General features: G+C 45.1%; 1 protein-coding gene across 1 annotated transcript in view; it reads right to left on the bottom strand.

Moving 5' to 3' along the window:
- The window catches only part of Znf185 (zinc finger protein 185 with LIM domain), a 57,730-nt gene that overhangs the window by 15,515 nt on the left and 16,646 nt on the right, over nucleotides 1-25,569 (bottom strand). Inside the window, exons 8-18 of the mRNA XM_036174983.1 lie at nucleotides 25,014-25,100; nucleotides 24,127-24,210; nucleotides 22,713-22,796; nucleotides 22,406-22,447; nucleotides 20,430-20,513; nucleotides 20,179-20,268; nucleotides 17,736-17,834; nucleotides 17,032-17,118; nucleotides 5,670-5,864; nucleotides 1,666-1,863; nucleotides 204-314 (exon numbers count right to left, since the gene is read on the bottom strand). Of these exons, the coding sequence (XP_036030876.1) occupies nucleotides 204-314; nucleotides 1,666-1,863; nucleotides 5,670-5,864; nucleotides 17,032-17,118; nucleotides 17,736-17,834; nucleotides 20,179-20,268; nucleotides 20,430-20,513; nucleotides 22,406-22,447; nucleotides 22,713-22,796; nucleotides 24,127-24,210; nucleotides 25,014-25,100 (1,161 nt within the window). The remainder of the gene's footprint in view (nucleotides 1-203; nucleotides 315-1,665; nucleotides 1,864-5,669; nucleotides 5,865-17,031; nucleotides 17,119-17,735; nucleotides 17,835-20,178; nucleotides 20,269-20,429; nucleotides 20,514-22,405; nucleotides 22,448-22,712; nucleotides 22,797-24,126; nucleotides 24,211-25,013; nucleotides 25,101-25,569) is intronic.

Genomic DNA, 25,569 nt, shown 5'->3' with positions numbered 1-25,569 from the left:
TAATCCTACCAATAGGCTTGGGGAGTGTAAGCTTTATACTTGAGGAACTAAGAACTATAATATAGCTGTCCATTTGTTACAGGATGCTAGGAGTTGTCAAAGAGAAATCAACACAGAACAAAAGCAGCATCCTTTACTTGCAAGGAGTTACAGGGAACCTCCATGCCCAAGAACACTGCAACTTGGTAAATGCCCCTTCTTACACAGTTGAGCTGAAGTCCAGCTCACTTGAGGCAGCTGGAATATGCAAGTGAGTCTGTTCAGAGGTGGTAGCAACATTAATAGTGACCGTGCAGCTTGAAGGGCCTTTCAGCCTGAAAGAAATGGAGAAAAGAGTGAGCATGTCTCTACTTTCAGAGTTAAATAGTGCTTTATGGACTAACTTCAAGTTTGCCACTTCAAGACCCTTGAAAGCATGCCAGTGCTGTGGGATGTCTTTCTGTATGCTATGAATATATGCTGTTCCCATTGGTTAATAAATAAGCTGTTTTGGCCTATGGCAAGGCAGCTTAGAGGCAGGCGGGAAGAAGAAAGGCAGAGCTGGGAGAGACCTGAGCCAGCCACTGAATGAGCTTTCTTCCAGCTGCTACAGGTCTTCCCTGTTAATGATAATTTGCCTGAGCCCCTCTCTGTCATATCACAAGATATTTTTTTCTTGGCTTATTACAAACAGAAAAACAGTATGTGCATCCTGGTGATTAACAGTGTAGGCTCTGGGCTCTGACTGTATCCTAATTCCTGTTAAGACTCTCTGAACTGAGAGAAATGGAAAGGCAAAGGTGAGAACAAGACAGTCAGTCAAAAATCAAGTCAAAAGGCAGAATAATAGCTAGTAAGCCCAAGAAATAAAGGAATACTGAGGATAATAAGCATGTGCTGTCTTGATCAGCAGCTTCTACTATACATCCTACTAAGGCAGTAACCAGTGACAGCTCCCAAGGAACCCACGATGGATGGATGTGGAGTTCAGAAAGTTTCATCACAGAAATGGAAATGAAAGTGACCTTGTAGGAATAGAGAGAATGCCATCAAGTCATGCAACAGCCCTTAAGCCCATATTGTAAATGAGAATTGACAGAATATTTAAGGATAAAGAACAGTTGTACTAGACTTTGGGAAATAAAGAGTTTTTTTTCCAATGTGAAAACATGTGAAAAAAATATTAGTAACCTTGACATGGTCAGGTCCTGCTCTTCCCAGGCCAGGAGTTAGAAAGCTCCCACTCTGGCAGGCTTGAATTGCTCACAGAAAGTGGAGGAGGAAACATTGTTCACTTCCTACTGTCTTCTGCCTTGGTCTTTCCTCCTCTTGCAGAAAACTTCTGACCCTTGTTTCCTCAAACTACTGCTGTCAGCCCATTTGAAGCACCACACACTCCTAGGTCAGCACTACAGAGGTGATTTATTGCCTTACTGGTCCTTCTCTGGCCATCCTGGTTGTGGTGGCATTGAGAGAACGTATCCAACTGGCAGCCTTTAATTATGGCAATAAGTCTCATCCATACCAGGCTCTACCTTTCTGAGACATTACAACCCAATGAATGCAAAAATATCCCATATCTTTAACTCCAACCCCATGTTTTCAGGCTTCAACTGGCTGCTGAACAACATGGTGCTCTATGCCAGTCCTGGGTCAGGGTCAGCAGACAGCCAGTGAAGCCCTTACTTGTTTGTACTATTGCCCAGTTTGGTTTGCTGCTCAGATCTGCTGGGGCTGCTCTGTGGCTCTGGGGTGCTGGGATCTGCAAGTTGTTGAGTAGCCACAGCTTGGTGTCCTTGGTAGCCTCGTGGGGGCTCAGGTGTCTCCTGCCAGGCCTCACTGATCTTGGGGGCTGCATTATTCTCCTTGCAAGCAACTGGAGTGCTGAGAAAAAATAAATATTGTATATATTATGCTGAGAGGAGCAGAGGCCTGACCTTTGCTGGGTCTCTGGGGTCTGGACATCACTTACCAAGGGCATTGGGGAACCTATCTCAAGAGCCAAGCAGCCACTTAACTCACAGAAAGCAGGCAGTCTCAAAGTGGCAATCATAGTACAGTCACCTTGGTTTGGTTTCCATGACTTTAATCTTTACTAATTCTTCCATTTATCCAAACATTTCCTTCTTGGTTCCACACCCAAATCATCTTCCTTCCAGGCCCTTCTGTATTTTCCTTCAGATTTCTGCCTACATGGTTTTACTTCTCTCTTATTTTTACCATTGTGATGGTTAATCTCGACCACCAACTTGATGGGGTTTAAAATCATCTAGAAGGCATACCTCTGGGCATATATATTGGGGTGTTTCTAGAGATATTGAATTGAAGAAGGAAGTTTCTTCTTGAATTGGGGTGGCAACATGAGTTGAGATCTTGAACCGAATAAAAAATGAAAAAGGAGGAACAGAGCTGAACAGCCTTCAGCTTTGCTTCCTGATTGCATATACAATGTAACCAGCCCTACCATAATGGACTATTTCCCTCAAGCTGTGAGTCAAAATCAATTCAGCTCTCCATCAATTGTTTTTTTTTTTTTTTTCAGGTATTCTGCCACAGCAACGAAAAAGGCAATTAATGTAACTCTTTTCCCCATTTCATTTCCTTCCTTGCTTAGGATTTTAGGAGAAGACACTCATTACTACCTCTGTTTTTCTCATTTTGAGTTAAAAAAGAAATCAGAAATGGTGAGAAGTGGTTACTGATGAAGGTCTGGAGCCTACAAGTTTTGAACCAAAAGGAAGGCTCCCTTTACATCCCTGAACCACATGGATTTACCCATCCAGCTGACAACGGCAGCTAGCCAGACAAGTAGCATGGGGATTTTGTGGAGAAAAGCAGAGAATAAACACTGGCTTCTAGACTGGTTTTCATCCACACCCTTTATTTGTTATCTATAAGCTGACAAGTCTCAGCACTCTAGACAGAGGTCATATCTTTACTCAATTCCAGCCTAGTGGGTTGACTTATCACCTGGATCCTCTACAAGCACTTCAAAGTCAACATGGCCCAATGACCTTAATATCACATCTGTACAGCAACTCCTCTAACTTCCTCTTCCTCAACTAGTTCCTTTCAGTGTCCACCCTGTCACCCCAAAAAGAAATCTGGGAGCATCCTTGAATGCCACCTTTCAATCACCATTACCTTTAATTAAAGTCAGCAATACCTGTAGCCTTATCAGATCACCCTCAGCCTGAGCCACAACCTCTGTACAGGTCTCCTACCTTGTGTGCTGTGTGTGCATCTCCTTGGCCTGACCCCACTGTAACTCATCTTCTCAAGGCTGTCTTCTACATGAAAACCATGTTTGTTGGCCCTTTGGCTCCTCACAAGCAAGTGCTTGCCTAGCCCCCTCTCAGCTTCTTGGTAAGTCACAAATTAGTTTTTATTCCTGTGGGGGAGCACACAGGGGCTCCCTAGCAAGACCTTACTCAAGGTCAGGGAATCTGGGCTTGCTTTACCCAGCAGGGCTGCATAATGGAATGATTTGACCACAGGTGTGGTTACCAAGTGTTCTGAAGGGGCTATACTTGGCTGTATGTTGTGCTTTGATCTTGAAAGGGGGAGGTCTTTTGCTTTGTCCCTTGGTATTGTATAAAAACCCTTTGCAATAACCCTTGAGGCAACTGGGTATTGACCCAGGGTCCTCCTGAAGCTATCCTGTGTCTCTTATTATCTCCTTTAATCTTTCTATCTTATACTTCCCATTTCTCTCTCCTCCCTCCAAGAACCCTTTGACAAGTTGGAGCTGGACTTCAGCAGACTCCCTCATATTCCCTGTAGTCACTCTGACTCTACATTCACCATATACCCTACCCTTTGCCAGGCCTTTGGTTTCCTCAACCTGGAATGCCTTCTCTAGCACACCTACTGGGAGAAATTTTGCTTAGCCTTCAAACCTAGCTCCAACCTCACTCTTCCTATAAAGAAAGCCACACCACTATTGCCCATCCATCACCAAAGGAAAGGAAAATAGGACCAATCACCTTCTCCTGAATCTGTAGGCTGTTGTTTTTAAAACTTATTATAAAATTTTTTGTTGTCTCTTCATTGTACCTGATAATGTATTACATAAAGGCAATTTTAAACAAGCATTTTGTATACTGAATACATTTCTCCCAGACACCTTACCTCCCATTTCACACACCCCTCCAACTAATTCCCTTTGTTCCCCTAGCCAGTTTCATTTCTATGTGGTAGCATTGATTTTATGTACCTTTAAAAAAATAGAGAAAACATAAAATAGAGAAAACATGATTATTTATCTTTCTGTGACTAGCTTAATACGATGATATCCAGTTACACCCATTTTCCTGCAAGTGACTTAACTTTTTATGGCTAAAAAGAACTCCATTGTGCACAGAGACCAAAGTTTCTTTATCTACTTCTCCGTAGCTGGATACCTAGGTTGGTCCAATATCTTGGCTGTTATGAAATGTAGGCTGCATGTCTTATAGCCCCAAGTATACAGACATGAAGCACTGAAGGAAACCACATGCTGTGATAATAACTACAAAGTTGTTTAATCAATGTCCTTGCTCAACTATACCTTCTCATGTCTCCCAGGTTAGAAAGAGTCTTGACTCTCAACATTTCTGTCTTCTGTGAGGAATCTTTTGCTTTGCTCCTCATGACTGGCTAACACTTTTGCTTGTACCCTAGAAATCACCAAGCAGCACAAGCACTGTGCATGTAAAGTTCTGTGTGCATGCCCAGAGCTGTGTGGAACAACATGGTGTGGGATGGCAGTCTAACAGCCTTCTCAAGAGCCTAGACTTGAACATTTGCCCATACTTCACACTCACCTCTACTTACAGTCACAGTACCCATCAGTCACGTACAGAGACATACCAAACCAACACTCCTCTTCACTCTGTATCTTGCTTTCTCAAGCATGTTCTCTTCCTTGTCCTATGGCTGTCTGTTTCACTTTATTACTCTTTTTCACTCTGTCTATTTTTCCCTCCCTCACAGTCTGTGTAACTCATGCTCTCTGTTCTTGTTGTAAAAAAATAAGCAGTGCTGTTACTGGGTGAAAACGTCATGAGACATGACAAAACTCAGTATCAGAGCTTTATTAGGAGGGGGAGGGGGATAGAAGAGAGTAACCAGGCCTGGGAAGACACATGTGCAGAGAGAGAGAGGGAGAGGGAGAGAGAGTAGGGGGAGGAGAGAGCGAAGAAGAGAGGGAAGGGGTCTGTATCTGGCTTTTTAAGGATTCCCCTGTACATGCACAGGTGGGCTTATGGAGCTATGCCACGCATGTGCAGATTGTGTGACCATGCCGCAATAATCACGCAGCACATGGATGATGGAAGACATAAGACCTCTTGCTTAGCTACTGAACTGTGCATGTGCAGTCATGCAGCTGGAGTGGGGCAGGATCCTAACAATCATACTTTTTGATACCATCACTGTATAAATAAAAATAGTCTTCACCATCCCTAGGACCCCACACTTGTACACTCTGGGAAATAGCCAGGCTTCTTGCATTGATTACAGCCCCATTCCAGCTTCTTAAATCTCAGGCAGCGGTCAACATTGCCTAAGGACTGGGCTATCAACATCCTGAGCATATTCAGAGAAGAATCCACACAATGGCCTGGAGTGAGAGAAGCAGCTCCCACCTATGTTGTGGCCCTCACAGAAACCTTGGCCACAGGCATCAAATGGCCCGTGTAAGATCTTACCTGCTGACACAGGCCTCAAGTTTGATGACCTGATTGGGTACACCGGGGCTGCTCTCCAGCTCTGGGGTGCTGGGATCTGCAGAGTGTTGAGTGGCCATTGCTGGGTCTCTCTGGCTACCTTCTGTAGCTCCATCTGTCTCCTGACAGGCCTCGATGGTCTTGGGGGCCACATTCTTCTCACAATCAGCTGAGGGGCTGAGGAAGAACAAGTATCATATAGAAAGAGGCCCAAGGGAATGTCCCACTGCACTCTGATTTTCATCTCCCATGGGCATAGGATGAGGACACTCTCATCTAAAGAGAGGAGCCAGGTACTGCTGCTCCCATGTCACTGAAAAGGGATGCCCCCGTGTATCATAAACACAGTAATGTTGTATGTAATGTTTTACACCTGATGCCAGCAAGGACAGAGTGTCTTCTTCAGTTTTCCTGCACTGGCCTCACCATTGTGTCTGCACTGTACTCTCAATGGTGGGGATCACAGTAACGACAGTAGATGCTGTTAGATGGTGTCCCACTTCTTGCACACCCCTCCCATCACCATTCCTGTCTCCATGGACAAAGACAAGGGCAGATTACTGAGATTGTGATCCTAGCATTCCAGCATTCCTTCTTGAATCACTCCAAATTAAACTTTCCCACAAGATAAGAACAAGACTACCATCCCTGGAACTCATTTATGGAAGTTAAGCCTATAGCAGGTAGGCTCTAAGCTGGTGTAACAAAGAGAATAAGAGGTAGCTATGACTTTCAGGGACTATGCTGCAAAACTAATTCTTCAGCCTCAGGTAAGGGGAACCACTCTGCAGTGAAAAGAAACCTGCTGTGGATATCGCTCTGTATAAATAAAATGCTGTTTGGCCAGTGGCCAGGCAGGAAGTATAGGTGGGACAAGAGAGAAGAGAATTCTGGGAAGTAAAGGCTGGGGCGGAGAGATACTTCCAGCCGCCGTCATGACAAGGAAGATGTAAGGTAATAGTAAGCCACAAGCCATGTGGCAAAGTATAGATTAATAGAAATGGGTTAATTTAAGATAGAAGAAGTAGATAACAAGAAGCCTGCCACGGCCATACAGTTTGTAAACAATGTAAGTTTCTGTGTGTTTACTTGGTTGGTTCTGAGTGTCTATGGGCCTGGCAGGTGAGAGAGATTTGTCCTGACTGTGGGCCAGGCAGGAAAACTCTAACTACAGAAACCAATGGTCACTTCCAACTGTATCAGGAAGTAGTAGTAGTGCTCTGTAGAAACAGGTTGTCCTGGCAAAATCAGTGAACAGAACAAAGGTTCTCCAGAAAGCATCTTGGAGGCTAGGGCAATATAGGCACATCCTAAGCCTTAGAGCAGAGCTACTGCAACTTCAGTTGTAAACTTTACAGGTCATGAAAAAGAAATAACTGTCAAACACTCACAGGATGCCTTTCTGTGCAGTATAATGTCCTGGAGGGAGTGTCTTAGTTTCTTGCTGGGCTGCTTGCAATTCAAGTGGGTAGAGAGAAAATAGCACTGAGGGAAGCCTATGGATGTGAGATTTGTTGTCTTCTCTGAAGCCTGCACAGAACCTGGTTGCTTAAGGCAGCCACTGACAATTCCTTGACCTAACTACACACTTCATAGAAGACAATGCCACTTTCTACATGTTGTGCTTCCACAATGTAATCCACTGCTTGACAACAGTTGTTAGCAGTGAGAACATGTCTAAAACTCACCCTCTCACGTAGGATATAAACTAGGAAAAACTCAATATAGAAGGAAAAAGGCAAGACAGCATGTTATTCAAGGACTGAATAAAGAAATTGGGAACCAGAGGATAGCTTTTTTAGTATCTTTAAAGAGTTTCAAGTCAAGGAAATATTTCTCTACAACTACATTTAGCTTGAAGACTTTATAAAATGAGTATTTGATAGTATTTTGTATCCCCTCCAAAATGTCCCATGTTCTTTACATATGTAAACTCACTTAACTCTCTCTATATAGTAGGAGCTATTTCCATTATTGTTCATGTAAGAGCTGAACAACACGTCAAAGGTCCCATAGACAACCTTGGGCTTAAAGCTTCAAAATCCAAGCCCCTTAGCCCATTATGAACAATCAAATGAACATTGGGCAAAATCCTTACAGCTTCTGACAAATTAACTGTGACCTGGGCAAAATTTTGCTTTGTGGCTTGTCCTGACCTCACTCCCCTCAGCCAGTCTGTTTATCAAATGTACAGGGAACTGTGAATTCACATAGCAGAGTCCCGGCCCAGCCGGTACAACAGTAGCCGCTGCAGTCTGCCCAGGTGAAGCCATCCACAAGTTGGCCAATGTAGCAGCTGCCCCCACCACCCGCCCCGAAATTACTGGTGGTGATGGTAAAGGAAGCTCACTGGCTCAACCAAGATTTGTGATCGCCCAGCACCATCTTGCGGCTGATGCGGGAACTGCCTCAGGAGTCCTGTTGACGCCAGTCTCTGGAGCAGCCATTACGCTTTTTGGGCTGTCTTATTTCCGGGGGGGGGGGGGGGGGGGGCACCACAGCCTGAACTTGTGGCTGCAGGAAATGGCTATGCAAGCAGGCGTATTCATACCGAAGCGCTGGCCTAAACGCCAATGTCCAGTAAGCGCATCATGCCCACGCGCACATCCGCAGGCAGTGCACCAAATGCACCAACCTTCACAAATAAACTATAAGGCAGTCTAGTTGGGCTAGGCACAGACGCATGCGTTCTGTATCTGCGGTGTATGTTTGCAGCAGTTTGATTGGACCTATAGTTCACTTTCACCTTTTCAGTGTGTGTACCCGAAGGGATGGTGCTAGAGGAGGGTTTGTCAACCTTAATATTATTAACATTTTTGACTGGATAAAGCTAGTAGTATGTGTGTTGAGAAAAATCAGGCACTATTTTCACTTGTACTGTAGGTCGTTTAGCAGTATCCATAATTCCTATCCTTTAGAAGTCACCCTTGGTTGTAGCATCCAAAAATATCTCATTATTATGAGATGACACAGGAAGGTAGGGGGTGAGCAGGGCAAACCCATGATTAAGAACTGCTATCCTTAGATTGGTTCCCAGTGTATACTGGAGAAGAGAGGAAATTGGAGAGCTTAAGAAAAATACTGTAGACATATGCTCAGGAAATTAAACAAAAATCTCAGAAAGTGTTTCGTTATTAATACTTTTCTAGGCAAGGGGCTGGAGAGATGGTTCAGCAGTTAAGAACACTGTCTAATCTTCAGAGACCCTGAGTTCAATTCCCAGCAGCCACATGAAGCTCAAAACCATCATCTCTGCTGATCCATTTCCATCTTCTGAGTGCCACTGACACTGCATGCAGATGGTGTGCAAAAATACAAGCAAGCAAACATACACACACATAAAATTTAAAACTTTTGAATAGAAAAAAAAAAAACCAAGAAATTCTTAAGCACAGCCTTATGAAATCCTGTCATCAGGAATGTTTGCACTGAGTTTTCAAACTGGTAAACATCAAAGGAATGTACCTCTTGGAACCTGGTCTGTACAATTGGCCATATTTAGACTTTATTCCTAGTTCTTCTTATCACATGAATGGACCCAAGTTTTCTTACCTGTCAAATTGCACAATCATAAATCTTTCTTGGCTTGGGGAATGATAACACCAGATCAATACACCAGCTGGAAGGTGACGTTTCTGGTCCTGACATTAGGCTCTAAACAAATTTCATCAACTAGCTTGCTGAAGTTTCTCTTAAGGTTTATCTTTAAGTCTGTTTATTAGGACAACTCGGCCACAGGTATGGTTTTGTATAAGTCACTTAACCTTTCTATTTGCTTCCTCATTTATCCATCTTATGGTTATTGGGACAACTTTAAAGCACATGAAGATAGCATACTGTAACTGTTATCAGCTAATATTTTCAGAGTGTTAATTGTTAGTGCAATTTAAGAGAAGAAACAGTGCATAACAAGGCCTGTAACTTAGAGGGGAACTGTCCATACCACCTCCCAGCAAATGATTTAAAGTAAAAAGGCAACTGTAGTGTAATGTGAAAATTACCTTGAAGTCCATAAACCACAGCAGTCTCTTCTTTGGATTAAAACCTGATAGTCTCATTATTATACTGAACAAGTCCCTGTTCTGTCATCCCCACTCATTAGTCACCAGCTACTCTATGCTTTGGAACATGCTAGGAACATTTTATCCACAGGGATATTGGATTTGCAGTTATGTAGGTTCAGCTGATTCTCTTTGCTCACTTGAACTACCTCCACCACGCCCCCCACAACCCCTTTAACAAATATCCCTCTGTCCACCATTTCTATATCTTAGAACCATGGCTGTTATCTTCAGAGCACTGTCCTTCCAAGAAGACATGGAGACCTGGGTTTCATAAACTAAGTACAAACCTGAAAGGTACTGTGGAAAGAGAATTGAAGGTTGTGGCAGGAGGATGGGTCATGAAGAAAGAGGCATCACGATTAACATAGCAAAGAAACCATGGTTAGAAGACTGGACCTCTCCACACATACATCACAAGCTACATGGAATAAAACAGCATGAATGAGAAAAAATTCATGATTTCAAATGTGTGAGTGTGTAGGCCTACATAAATGACCCATAAAGGATCAAGATACTCCTCATACCAGTCTTTTGGGCTTCAGTATGTTTCCAGATTTGATCCACTTCCATTCTTGTGCATGTGTGAGTGTGTGTGTGTGTGTGTGTGTGTGTGTGTGTGTGTGTGTGTGTGTACCTACACATTTTGAAGCTAGAGGACCACCTCAGGTATTACTCCTTAGTTATACCATCCATCGTCTTCGAGACAGGGCCTCTCACTGGCCTGGAGCCCACCAATCCGGTTAGGCTATACTAGCAAGACCCAGGGATCCTCCTGTCTCCACTTCCCCATTGCTGGGATGTCAAGTTTTTTATAAGAGTTCTGGAGATTGAACACAAGTCTTAATGCTTGCAGCACAAGCACTTTACCAGCTAAGCCATCCCCCCAGCTCCCTACTAAACTTACCTGGGGTCAGAGACAGAACAGCCACAATATTAAACATGAGGATAGGTAGTGGTAGCACAAGCCTTTAATCCTAGCACTCCAGAGACAGAAATCCATCTGTTCAAGGATACAGCCAGGCATGGTGACTCATGCCTTTAATCCCAGAAAGCGAGCCTTTAATCCCAGGGAGTTATAGCAGAAAGCAGAAAGGTATATAAGGTGTGAGGACCAGGAACTAAAAGCATTTGGCTGGTTAAGCTTTTAGGCTTTGAGCAGCAGTTCAGCTGAGATTCATTTGGATGAGGACTGAGAGGCTTCCAGTTTGAAGAAACAAGACCAGCTGAGGAACTGGCGAGGTGAGGCAGCTGTAGCTTGTTCTGCTTCTCTGATCTTCCAGCATTCACCCCAATACCTGGCTCCAGTTTTTTTTTATTACAACCATTTAAGATTCATGGTACACCCTACTTCCATTCTCAGGAATGCTTTTCTCTTTCTTAATAAACTGTCTCTACTTCTACTTCTATCTCCCTGGTTCAATTCTCATTGCTTGAGAGGCTGCCATTGCCATCTCAATATATAGCTTCAGAACCAATCTCCACTAAGCTATCTCAAAGACCCCTTCTGTTGTAGTACTGATTTCTTATTTAAAGCATAAAAGTTCCTTGAAAGCCACATCATGTCTTCATTGTCTGTGGAGTGGTGTAAAAGGAAGGTGCCACCCAGCAGTTGAAGGAAAGTGACCTTTCTTGATTAGAGAGTGCTTCTTCATTGGAAGCAATTGTACTTATTGGAAAACTTCCTGGCACAGCCAGTGGCTGAAAAGTTCCAGCTGGATCTTCTGTCTCTCCATCTATTTCAGGCTAGCTCACAGGTATAGCTGACTTCATCTTCCTAGCCAAAGTCTGCTATCCCAAGCTGCCTGGATTTCTAGCACTGTCTGCTAATGCCTTACCCCTTGGGGTCTGCCCTTTTATTTTGCAGGTCTGGTGCACTGTTGTTCTTCTTATTATCCAGGAAAGAAATTATCATGGTGCCAGACCTGAGGAAAGGAAAGCACTAAGGTCTACTAAGGCCCAGAACAGAGGAGACTGGGGTCCATGGCTTCCCCTTTGCCAGTTGCCTTCTCAAAGGGAAGGACTGAGTTTGCCAGTAAAGAGTATCCTGTCTTTTGTTCACTAAAGTCACTGTCATTCCTAGAGAAGTGTTGTCTAAGACTCAGCCTTCTAGTGCTGGCTGTTTACCCCTGAGATTTGTCTCCCCAAATCCTGCTTGTTGGGGGAGGCTACAGTCTATAGAGGTGAAATTCACTGAGACTGGCTGCTCAGCCTCCTGATGACACTTTTCCACACCTTTCCACCACTACCCCAAGTGGGTCCATGGAGCTTGATGCTGGAATTTCTGGGCCAACAGACCCATCACATGTCCCTTTTGTAGTTCTCCCAATGTGGGGAATGCAGTTCTAGGTCAGGCCCCAGCAGGCTTTGGTCCAGCTATGATTATCTGATGGGGTAAAGGTCTGAAGATGAGGGGATCCTTGGCCACTGGAACTGAGAGTGAGCTGGGAGGGCTCTGTCTGATAATAGGGTAAGTTACTGAGGTGCTGACTGCACCTTTACTGGTACAGGCTTGCAGAAGTGAGAGCTGGCACCTTGCACATCCTGAGCATCTACAAAGAGGGTGAAGTTAGTAGCTGATCCCAGCTTGTGGAAGGAAACCAACCCTTGTCTGAGGTCGTTATTCTGTTTCTGCATGTATTCCCCTCTTCTGAGTGAGTGTCCTCTAGCCATAGCAGATGATGGGCAATGAAGAGCTGCTCACATAGATGCTTGGGGGAGTAAGACTCACTTTCATCCCCAAACAGCCTGATATCTGGGGCAGTGTGGATTCAAATCACAGTTTTGATGTCTCTGAGCTCCTAGGCACACTGCCTGACCTATTTGGCCATCAGTTTTATCAGTTAGTAAATTAGGAATGATAATCATGCCTGTCTCATAAATAGTCTCAATTCATACTTCAAATAACACTTGGGCCATAGCATCTGCTAACATGTTCTCCACTCCTGTTAAGCCCAATGGTCATTGATAAAAGCATAGATCCTTCACAATTCATCTGTATGTGCCCAGCTGATACTGGTACAGAACTCTCTTACCTAGGCTTCCCAGTTAGACCCCATCCTCTTTCCTGGCAAACTGATGCCCACAGGGCACCCATCACTTACACAAGCCCCTGTCTTCCATATGGCTAGCATACTGTCTTAGAGTCCTTTATGTTTACTTCTAGGCCTGTTTATGCCAGTTGTGTAACTGTTAGAACTAAATTCAACTACTGAGCAATCTCATACAAGGAAAGGAGGGTAGTGCTTTCCAGGAGAGGCAACCTACCATTTGAAAAGATTGTAAACCATTTTCTTTCTTTCTTTTTTTTTTTTTTTCTTTTTTGGTTTTTCAAGACAGGGTTTCTCTGTGTAGCTTTGCGCCTTTCCTGGAACTCACCTGGTAGACCAGGCTGGTCTTGAACTCACAGAGATCCGCCTGCCTCTGCCTCCCGAGTGCTGGGATTACAGGCGCGCGCCACCACCACCCGGCTATAAACTATTTTCTTTTCTTTTCTTTTTTTACTGAACAAATTCATTTTTATTTTTTAAAATATCCGAACTTTGAAAACAACTTGAACGTTCAGTTGTACCAAGAACAAAATGCAAGTAAAAATTTTTGAAAACTGTGTTCAGCTTTGGAGAAACCTCCTCTGTCTGTAGAGCAGGGCAGGCACACTGGCCCACAGCACTGGGGTTTGGTTTCTGCTTCTTTATTTTCTGTTTTAACTGCCTTAACTTAAAACAACAAAAAACAAACAAACAAAAACCCACTCAATTCCCATCCTGGGATCGTCTGTAAACTAACACACTGAAATGTCAGTGAAAATAAGGGTGTCAGATCTGAAAGCAAAGCAAGATGATAATAAGTGAGCTTAGATTCCAGGAGCACATAGCACTATACAACCTGCAAACAGCCCGTCAGAGTCGGGTGTCACTAAACACAAACAATAAAAAGACAATCAAAACCATAATACAAATCAAAATCTGAAGCGCAGCAACTTTGCCAAGCTCCAGGACTTTGTGTCTGAGCAAATAGTAATTTCTGCCCAGGACCTTCGTCCTACACTATTAAAAGAAAAGTTCCTTTACCTCAGAGCAGACCTCCAGAAGGCACCAGGATTCTCTCCTCCCCTTTCCCCTAAGTGATACTAACACATATCCTTTCAGGATGGTTTCAGTCTCAGACCTGAGTTAACATGTCAAAACCCCTGAGGCTGCTCCAGCCCCGCCTGTATTAGCGAGGTGCTGCCCGTTCTCCGCTTCTCCTAGATCCTCTTGGTCTGGCTTACTGAGTAAGCCTCTAGCTATCTGAGAAGAAATACATTCTCACATCACTGGCTCTTTAGCCACTTGTGCCAGCAACCACTGTATTTATACTACTTCCTAACTTGTTTTAAGATATAAGCACAATCCTTTTCCCCAACCTAACGCTACAGGCACTTGGCAGTCCCCACCTGGACAGTTGTGCAGTACTCACAGGTCGCTGCCGCCCTTTACAATCTCTACCTGTGAGGAATTCCTGGGAGCACGACAAACTGGAAGGATAGCTTGGACAGCAGTCCAGTGAAACCCTGGGGCAGTAGATGTTCTGGTCGCTGATGTACTAGTATCCGAAGGGACTTAGCAGTGATCCTCATCCCTACTTATAACCTTACAAGAAATGCCCATGGGTCTGCACCTCCAACAGTCCTCTTCTACCTCACATCTCTACAGAAACTGCAGTGATGGGCCAGCAGATCTGCACACTAAAACAAACATAACAAGGAAAACACCAAACGTACAAAGCCACCACAAAGTGATTCCCATACAATCTGTGCCACTTCTCTGTGTGTACAGTGAAGTGGCAGGGACAGCTGAGCCGAATGTACCACATAACTTTCTTGGAATGAGAATGTCCTGCTGATTTCCCACTAAGATGCTATTCAGTCCCACAGTTCCAATGCCACCCTCCCCTAGGTAACAGTGCATGGGTCTGTACACACTGACATGAAGGCCTGGAAGGGCTCTAACAAAACTGTCCACAGTGACTGTGAGATCAGCATTAAGCAGCACACAAGAGCCAAAATATACTATCACAATTTTACAAAAAATTTTACATAGCTTGTTGCAGAACCCCTGCTGAGACCCACCTCCTGAGAGAATGACCTATGAGAACTCATTTTCATTCGACTGGGTCCTTCTGAGACTTGACTTTCAAGTTCAGGTTTAGCCTCTCCCTCACTGCCCGTGGGGGGGGGGGGGGGGCTTCAGACCTGGAACTCACAGAGATCCACCTGGCTCTGCCTCCTGAATGCTGGGATTAAAGGCGTGTGCCACCACCGCCCGGCTATAAACTATTTTCTTAAAATCACTATTTTCTTAAAAACAAAGAAGCAAGTTGGGGATTTAGATCACTGGTAGAGCGCTTACCTAGCAAGCACAAGGCCCTGGGATTGATCCTCAGCTCTGGGAGGAAAAAAAAGAAAAGAAAAACAAAACAAAACAAAGAAGCAAACAAAAAACAATTGGGTGGGAGGGATGGCTTAGATGATGATGAAGAGTTTGTCTTGCAAGCCCAAAAATCTGGCTTTAAACCCCAGGACTCATACGCAAAACAACAACAAAAAAAACCCAGATGTGGTGGTGTGCATTTGTGATCCCAGCACAGTGGAGGTAGAAACAGTCAGACCTCTAAGGCTTGCTAATTGGTAAGTCTCAGGTCCTGGTATGAGACTCTGTCTCAAAAAACAAGGTGTGTGGTACCTAAGGAACAACACCAGAAGTTGATCTCTGGCCTGCACACACATGCACACACGAACATACACATGGACACACATACACTTGTACACACACATATACATACAAAGTCAAACTATTATAAGTAAGACAACTGTGATGGACTGCATTAAACACCCTACAAATCTAGAAGATTCATCATACTATTTTGAAAATGGCTTTGAGGTTTAGTCTCACTCTTAGGAAATGGATTTGTTTTATGAGGGTGTATAAACAGGAAGGATGACTTCAATGAACAGTCAAAGAGGAAGCCACCCAGAGTCAGACCCAATTATACTGGATCAGATATTTTCTATGGCAGCCAACAGCACACTGAACCAGTCTGCACCACTGTGGTACAGGAAAAAGTAAAGGATGGAAATGGAGTTCCTACTACCATGGAGAACTATGTGAGCTACGGAAAGGGGTTTGGACTTAATTTCAAGGAAGTGGGGAGCCATTGTGAAGTTGAAAGAGGGGATTAATGTATTCTGGTTTATTTTGGGAAAATTGTTCTGATGCCTGTACAGACAGCAAAATGATATATGAGTGGCAAAAAGAACTGAGTCCCTGGCTCAAAGGCTTTTCCTAGACCTGCTCAGAAACCTATTTCAGAGGTGTGGTCTACTGTATCTAGTTCCAAGTACCTATTGCAACTAAGTAAGTTAGTGAGAAAATGAACCTACTGAGAGAACCAGTTGGGAAAGCAGCCAGAAGAGCATCCTCCCAGGATCCTTCTGGGTAGACTTCAGGAGGTCATGGGGTTGGGCTGACCCTCCAGCAGTTTCAGCTCTTGACAGACCAATCATAAGGTTGCTATCACAGTTTAAAACGGTACTAATATTTGTGCCAACATCTGCATAACTAGCGTTTGTCTCCAGGGATGACTCCAGTTTATTTTGGAACCACATGGGAATAGGTAGACCCATGTTACTCCTCAAATCACCTGATAAGTGTGGTTCATGACTCAGCCGGGGCATGCTTATCTCCTATCTTGTTTCACTGATCTACTTCTTTCACTGACTCTCAAAAACATTTAATCAGGTTAAAGTGTGAAGCAAGCAAGAGATTTAGGGGCTTCTTCCTCTTCTAGAAAGGGAGAAATAAGAGGCAAGGGCCCCTGAATTTGTCTTCAGAGCTCAGTCATGAAGTAAGAAGGTGCTGATTCTTTCACTATTAGGTCATTGATTAGTTTGTTTCTTCCATTTTCCTCATATATTCATCCTACCCAAGGCCAGTCCTTGCTGAGGGATGGGCCTTTAGCTGTGAGTTAGGGGGCTTGTATTTGCTCTGCAGGAATTTGATAGTCAATGATGGAGGTGTGGGGGTGGCTAGACTAGAATGGAAGTAAATCTAACAAGAAGTAGAAAATCCAAGAGCAAAGGATGTGTGTGTGTGTGTGTGTATGTGTGTGTGTGTGTGTGTGTGTGTGTGTAGTGGGGTACACAGTAGAAAGAAGTCCCAATCCCAGCAGCCCAAGGAGTTTGGCTGCTTAAACCTGTCCTCTCACCAGGGATCTGAGAGAACTGTCTCCCACTAGTATCTCACCCTTTTTTCTCCATGCCAATGCCTGGTGGGGATTCTGTGGCTCCTGGTTGCTCATTGCCATCATTCAACTGTGCAGCTGATCTGATACTGGAAGAAAAGCATTTGTTGACTTTGATCAGGCTGCAACCTTGTATAATTTGTATAATCTGATCAGAGTGAATCCAAGCCTAAGTGGACTCTCTCAGCAAGTATTTCTGTTTCATTCAAATTTAATGGGTTAGGAACATGAATGGAAACAAAATAAGCTGGAAACTCAGTGGGAGGTAGCCACATTGGTGGTAAATTGTCAACAGAGCAAGAGACAAGGAATTTGGGGTTGCTAGAAAGCCAGAGAGGGCAGGGGAAAAAAACCTTCCCCATTCATCTAAGTCCCCCTTCCCTCATTCCCAGGGATCAGTCCACACTAGGGGTCTAGGGATCCCAAATGAGAAGATGGGTGGGGGGAACAAAGGGCTGTGAGAGGGATAGCCTGGTCTGGAGTTGGTCCTCCTCTGCAATTTGATATCTGGGGAAACAGTACAGTTTTGCTCTCTATAGGCCCACCCCTGTTTCCCTCTACTTCTCCCTCTACAGATATGCAGCAATAGTATAGTGCTGGTCCGTATTTTGGCTACTGACTTTGGACCCAGGCGCATGGAAGCTCATTGGTTGAGTGTACATGGGCTTTGTATTCTGGGGAAAGTCTACTCCCTGCAGTGAGTTACCTTTCAGAATTTGTGTTGTAATTCTTAAATTTATCCTCACAAGCTGAATCTCTTTTGTATTCTTCAGAGCATGATACTTCATTGTTTTTGTGGGAAGACCTGCAGAGGAAAGAAATTACTTAACTACTCCTCAACCACTCCCACTCTGATGGCCACCTCATCCTTAAATGCCAGCTGTCTGTTAGGAGCTGAAAATTTGCAAATGACAGGCTGTCCAACCCATAAATCCTCATTATTAGTCACTGTTGCTGATTAGCAGCCAGATTTTATTCTTCTAACTTTCCACACATTAATTCTCCACATTAGCTTCAAGGCATGGGTAATATTGTCCATTTTCTAGATGAACCACCTGATGCTCAAAAGACCTGAGTGGTGTGCTCCAAGTTCCAAAGGTAACAAGAAGAGCCAGAGCCCAGGCAGCTGTTTTCAGAGTTCTAATCCTAACTCCTCAGTCAACCCTGAGATCATCAATGAGCCCTATGATCAAGGTCAGGAGTCAGTCTCAGCATTACTCTGGGTCACCAATGGGTCTTTCCCTCAGACTTACCACCTCTTTCCCCTCAACCCTGTGAGTCTCCCTGACCACATATTTCTGGTCTCCTTTTATCTTTTCCACCTTATCTGTCCTTTAAACGTTCGTGCTGCAGTGTTCTTCCCTGTCCACATACTCTACTACCTACTAGGCTACTCACACTCCTTTCATGCCATCAACTGTCACCCTTCAGCTAATGACCTCCAAATGTCCCCAGGCAAATATGTGGAAGACAGTAAGAAAGGTGGCAGAAGTTAGATGATTGATGATGGAATTCTGGGTAATATTGTTATCTGTGCCCATTTTTCAGATGAGCCACTTGATACTCAGGAGGCCCAAGTGGTGTGCTCTTTAGTCTTTGATCCTGCTGACCTGTCTCCTGGCTGTTCACCCTAGTGCTTCTCCCAGGAAAGGAACTTGGACCATTTGCTCCCTGATGAATGCAGCCCCTTCATCCATCCTCATCCCAAGCATGGCACTGGGCATTATGAGCCATGGACCCAAGAACCCCACCCCAATGCCTTCTCCTATAAATAAGACAATTAAAACCCGGTTTTAATAAAGGGCTACACAGACCCAGTACCCCCACTCAGCTCTGTTGGCCAGTCCTGACACTTTCTGAGGACATTGGGGTATATGCTATGGTCAGCAATGCAGGTTGATCTTGTCCGTATTAGCATCTGTCTTCTTTGTCAGAGTCAGTAGTTCTAACCCAGGGAGTTCCAGTCATTACTGGGTCCCAGGGCCAGGTCTTTGACCTCATAAGAACCAAATACTCATTACATAATTATTGTTGAATAAAATATTGAGACAGTGATGGAGAACCCAGGCTGGCCACACCTCATACCAACCAGTCATCCTCATAGTGATAGAGCTAGCTTCCTGCCTCTCTGCTCATCTTAACAAACATGCAAAGGGAGGCAGGTCAGCAACGGGGCCCCAATACCTCAGGGCTTCCAGATCTGAGGCCACCAGGTGGAGTCCTGCTCTGGGGGTCATGATCTGCAAATGGACAATCTCCTCAGGAGAGACTGGAAAATTTCTGAGAGAGAAGCTTCCTCTTTCCCTCTGTCAGCATCCAAGAGCATTCTCTATCTGGTGCTCCCCTGAAGTATGATACTCACACCCATCTTCCTCCTCCTCCTTTCCCTCATCTTTTCTTTGTTTTTGAGACTTCTTGGTACTATAGCTTGGTTCAAGCCACTGATCCGCAGGCCTGTGAAAGGCTATTGCCAGTCTCCTACTCAGAGCTGACTCTATGCCACTCTCAGAAAATAAAGGGGCTTCTAGATGGGCATTTGAGCAGACATGTCTGTGAGATGGGCTTAAAGTAGAAGTGAAGTTTTGACATGGTCAGGCTGACATATTAGAAAGGCCACCAGGGTATGGGAGCCTGAAAGCAGGGAGGTAGGCAGTCCCTAACCTAGATCACAGCCCATGGAAGGCTAAATCTGGTTGCTTAACTCTGTCCCTTAGTCTTTACCCTGAATAGAACTGACTTATAAGAATAGACCCCCTTCCCTTTCTGGCTTCAGGAGTTTTTCCAGGGTGCCATGGAGACACAGTCCTTAGAAGACTATGACCTTAACCAAGACTCAATCCAGGTTGAAAGAAACAGCAACAAGAAAGCTGTACCCTCTACCAGACTTAGCAACATTCAATGCAAAGTACAAGGAAGCATTGAAGGCTTATCATCTGCAAAGAAGAGGAGAGTGCCTGTAGCTGCTGGGATGCTCAGGGTTTGGAATCAGGGCAAAGCATATCCCCACCTGGAGTGAGATGGGCAGAACTTAGATGGCCCTGCACTGTTACCTCACTGCAAACCCTTCCTTGGTTGCCAAACCCAGCCAGCCAGGCCAGTGAGAAACCATGTTACCATCTCATGGTCCAGAGCTGGTTCATGATACCCACCTGGGTTCCTGAATTCTAGAGGGGCTGGGTACACTTGGCATGCACTCAATTTGAATTGCTTGAGACACTTGGGTTTTGCTTCCATCCACACTGGAAAAGAAGGCAGGTGTGAGAAGTGTTGGAGACAATAGGTCTGTCTCCTAGGTAGGGTAAATTTGGCCAAGTTAGAGAAGTACCAGGAGCAAGCTTAACAAAGGGATGCCACTGCTGCAGTGGCCAGTCTCTCATGGCCTAAGGGGAGTGACTATTACCTGCTTAAGCCAGAAATAGGTCTTGCCAGAGCAGGTGGCTCCTGTGTTTTCTGAGGAGGCACATCTTCATCAATCACATCAACCCTGTGGGCAAGAAAAGTGGCACCTGTGGTCTTCTCAGCTACCTTGGTACTTCCTGGCCTTTGAAGGACATGTTTTCACTGGTGTCCAGATGAGGTGGGTGACTGAAGCTTTGGCCACTCCAGCTCAGGATGAGTAGAAGGACATTGGCATTGAATTTTCCCAGGGAAGCCAGGGAACTTCATTTGGAAATAAGTTCTTAGGAGACAAAAACAAGATAAGATGGGGTTCCACTAAATTAGGGTAGGCCCTGAATCCAATGGCAATGTCCTTCTGTGACTAAGGAAATCTGGACACAGACACAAAGTCGATGTGAATGAGGATAGTGGCCTGGTGAGGCAAATACACTTAGTCCCAATCCTGCCAACATCTCAATTCCAGATTTCTGCCCTCCATTTCTGGGGTTTTAAGCTTTTCTGCTCCGTTAGTAACAGCTAATAAACACACACTATTCTCTGTTATCTGTGCTGCCACTCCCTCACCCATCAGTGCTCACTGTATTCTAGTCAGCTACTATCATTTAACAACAGCATCATATTTCCACTCTGGGCCTTTGCACTGGATAGGTCTTGGTCTAGAACACTTGGAATGCTGGTTCCTCATTGACTTTCCACCTACAGCTTATGTATGCCACCTTATCTGGAAGGCCTTTTTTTTTATTAAGAATTTTTTTATTCATTTTACATACCAACCACAGATCACCCTCTCTTCCCCCCACCCATTTCCTCCTCTAACAAGGTAAGGCCTCCCATGGGGAGTCATAAAAAAGGCCTGGTACATTAAGTTGAGGCAGGTCCAAGCCCCGCTCCCTGCATCAAGGATGTGCAAGGTGACCCACCATAGGGAATGGGCTCCAAAAACCCAGCTCATGCACCAGGGATAGATACTGACCCCAATGCCAGGGGGCCCCTTAAGCAGATTAAGCTATACTACTGGCTTGCTTATGCAAAGGGCCTAGTCCAGTTTTGTGGAGGCTCCATAGGGGTTGGTCTAAATTTCCTGAGTTCCCACTAGTTTGGTTTGGTTGTCTCTGTAGGTTCCCCCATCATGATCTTGATGCCCCTTGCTCATAGAGTCCCTCTTCTCTCTCTTCGACTGGACTCCTGGAGCTCTGCCTGGTTGGCTGTGGATCTCTGCATCTGCTCTGGAAGGCCTTTGATATCCACTCAGGTCTCAGTCCCTAAGAGTCAGCTTCATACAAGTTTCTTCTCCATCCTCTATTCAACATTTTCCAACTATAGCAATTGACCTATGTCAAATAATAATAGTTGCCTCACTCAACTAGTCTCCTGACATATGGATCATTCCCCTTTTCAGCCTGTTTGCCCTATAGGACCAATCAGTATCATCACAGTCAGCTCCCATGGAGTTTCTCTTGGTGGTCCAAGTTCCTTGGGACATTTTGAATTTACACATAAGCCTTTTTCATGGACCCATGTTTCCTAGATTCTACCCCTACAAGGTTCTTAGAACTTTCTCCTGAGCTGGCCCAGCACTGAGAGGTAGTTCATAAACTTCTGGAATGACAAGTGTACCTACACACTATGGGGTGTTCTCAAAGCTTATATGCAATGCATTTTGTACCCTGGCTGGTATAATTCTTTCCAGCTGTCTGTGAAGACTCTAGCCCCTGCCCTACTCATGAGTATGGGTAAGGGAAACCATTACCGCCATTTCTGTTCATCTGAGATGAAGGGCACCTCCTCCTCCTCAGTCCCTGTGGAGGTGACAGGAGACCACATAGGAGGACAAGAGCAAGAGAACTTTTGCTATGATCGAGGAGGACAACTCTCTGCTCAGTGAGATCAACCTTCCTTTTCCCTATACCCCTACTGACAGGAGGCTTGCTGCCTGGATAGTATCTGGCTCATGAGGTTTCCCTTGGTGATACTTACCTCTTTGCAATAAATGGGGCCTGCACCTCTTGAGTAGGACTACTAGAAATGAAGCAGAATGGAGACATATTGGAAAAAGCTCAAGCGTAGGTGCCATCTTAGAGCCTCTCCTATTCCCAGTACTTTCTGCTTTTATTCTAAGAAGTGCATCTGAGACCCCTGAGAAGGTCAAGCTGGAATGGCCTTATTCTTTCACCAGTCAAAGAAAAGCTGAAGCCCCAAGTAGAAGAGAAGGACCCCAGATCATGGAGTCAGTAGTGGCCAAGGCAGGCTCAAGCCCACTGGACCTCATTCCTGGACAACTCACCTAGTGCTCTTCTTAACTGCTGAGAGGACATAAGAGTGCTCCCGTGGGGCTGTCTTCCTCAGAACTCCACTTGCAGCTTGTGACCTGGGGTAGTACAAGGTGGGGGCATCTGATAAGTGTCAAACTAGCCACTGTCAGTCTAGCCTTGGATATTCACTGGCTGACTCAGGAATATTCCCAGGGATTTGAGGGGGGTAAGCCAAGGTAGCACTGCTCTAAGAACTATTCAGAGGACCCATGGACACTGAGGAAGGACCCTTACTTAGGAAGCATGTAGCATGTGCCCAGCCATGCCCTGAATATTGACATTCTCACATTAGTTCACTGACCCTCACAACCAGGCAAGTAGGTGCTGATATATTCCATGACTGACTGAGCCTGACACTGCTCTGGTGGTTTGCCCAAGTGAACACATCTAAGTATTCACTGTGAGGCGCCTCCAGAGCTTCTTATTCATTCCCCTGCTCTGCACTATCCAGATTTCAGGCCTCATGCAACTGTGTTTTTTTTTGCACAGAACTGTTGGTCTTCTGGGGTCTTCAGCAAGGGATTGTCACTATGCTTACTAAACCACATATGGGTTGGCAGATACTGGCCTTTAGTTGGGCTCCTTCTTTGTAAGTGTGGGGCATTTGAAACTCTGGAGACCATTCCTGCACCCAAAGAACATTGCAAACACAACACACTCAGACACAGCAGGGTGCAGATGGCCTTTCTCAGGGCACTTTACCCTGAATATTTGCTGTGGGATGTTCTGTATGTCAAATGTGTTGCTCTGATTGGTTAAAATAAATGAAGTGCTGATTGGTCAGTAGCCAGGCAGGAAGGATAGGATAGGTGGGACAAGGAGGAGGAGAATTGTGGGAAGTAAAGGCTGGGATGAGAGACACTGCCAGCGGCCGCCATGACAAAAAAGATGTAAGGTACTGGTAAACCACAAGCCACGTGACAAAGTATAGATTAATAGAAATGGGCTAAATATAAGAGTAAGAGCTAGACAATGGTAGGCCTGAGCTAATGGCCAAGCAGTTTAAATAATAAATGTCTATATGTTTATTTTATAAATGGGTTGTTGGACTAACAGGGCTTGGCCGGGGCTGGAGAGAAGGTCTCCAACTACAAATATTATTCAAGATCCTCGGGACATTTTGAATCTACACATAAGCCTTTTCCATGGACCCATGTTTCCTAGATTCTACCCCTACAAGGTTCTTAGAACTTTCTCCTGAGCTGGCCCAGCACTGAGAGGTAGTTCATAAACTTCTGGAATGACAAGTGTACCTACACACTATGGGGTGTTCTCAAAGCTTATATGCAATGCATTTTGCACCCTGGCTGGTATAATTCTTTCCAGCTGTCTGTGAAGACTCTAGCCCCTGCCCTACTCATGAGTATGGGTAAGGGAAACCATTACCGCCATTTCTGTTCATCTGAGATGAAGGGCACCTCCTCCTCCTCAGTCCCTGATGTGGAGCTGTGCCTGACATTGTACGGTGCCCTGTGTGGGAGAGGAGTAGGTGTGGCTCTTCTTCCTCTGTGTCCTTCCTGTTCTCTGTTACAGGCTATTCCCCTTGACTTCTTGACTGCCAATGCCACTAACACACATTGCTGTTGCAACCTTGAGCCTTAGCTCCCACTTGTTCCTCCTTAAAAGCCAGCACTCCTTTCTCCTGTTCTGTCCCTCAACAGCCAGCACTCTTACTACTTCCCTAGAAATATCTGCCAGCTGTTCCATGAAACAGAACAATGGGGCAAGGATAAGCTGTATAAAGAGGTGGAGTCCTGGGAAGTGCTGGCACAATCCAGACATTTGTCTAGAGTTCCCCTCCCTGGCCAGGGCCCCTTAGAAGGAACCTCAAGGGAAGCTCAGCTTTAGACACAAAATGTCCACACCAATAGTCTATGGGGATAGTGACAACATAAGAAACATCATGCTCCCAAGGAGAGCTCGTCTGAGCCCAGGCTAGCCTGAGAACCTGAGACCTAAAGGGGTACAGGGGTACATCTAGGAAACACAGACAGTGAGCAGCAGTCCCCATGGCCATGGCTCATTGTCCATTCTCTAGACCCATGTGCTCCCTCCAGAAGCTTCCTACAGTCTTTGCTTTGCCTCATATAAGTGTATTAGGCATGGCCATTCAATTTTCTAGGGCTTTGTCACCCTCTGCTCCAGGTCACAGTTATAAGTAGCAGGGGTTTTCAAGCCAATAGGACTAGCTTTCCCCAGGTAAGTGACTAGCTCAGAGGTAAGTATCCACCTGCCCTCAATAGGTCCAGTGTCTGGGATCACTGTATACTCACAACTTCTTATAATCTTCTGTAGTCATCTTATAACCAGAGGACTGATGAGGACGACCAGAATTAGCTGTTCCCAGCAGTTCAGAAGCACTAGAAGAGCAAGATATTTCCATCCGCCCAACCATAGGCCCCCTCTTGCCTCTAAGTTTACCCACACAGCCCAGTAGAGACAGGACATGAGCCACTAGGAGAATTTCTTCCTTGTTGTCAGCCCTGCCAGACATTTTGAGCAGGGCAGACCCAGCTAAGTCACAAGGATACAGCCCACCAAGCTCTCATTTGTATCTTTTCAAATGGAGCCCCAGTTATGACTGATACCAAGGTGTTTATGTAACATGCCACCTTGGCACACTAGGAAGGTGAACTAAGCACATGGCTTCAATACGCTCAGTAAGTGCATGGTGCCAGCCATGGGGCAGGCCAAGGGGACAAGGGCTAAGTAAAATAAAGATATGTGGGCACTAGGAAGTACAGGCACAATCTACATCTCTGTCCAGAGCTCCCCTCTCAGCCACTGCCCATGGCCAGTAGCCAGAACCAGGCAGGACATTCCCTTACT

The sequence above is a fragment of the Onychomys torridus genome, chromosome X, assembly GCF_903995425.1.
Source record: "Onychomys torridus chromosome X, mOncTor1.1, whole genome shotgun sequence".
Taxonomy (NCBI): Eukaryota; Metazoa; Chordata; class Mammalia; order Rodentia; family Cricetidae; genus Onychomys; species Onychomys torridus.
Note: the sequence above shows the minus strand (reverse complement) of the source record. Positions and strands in the feature narration are given on the sequence as shown.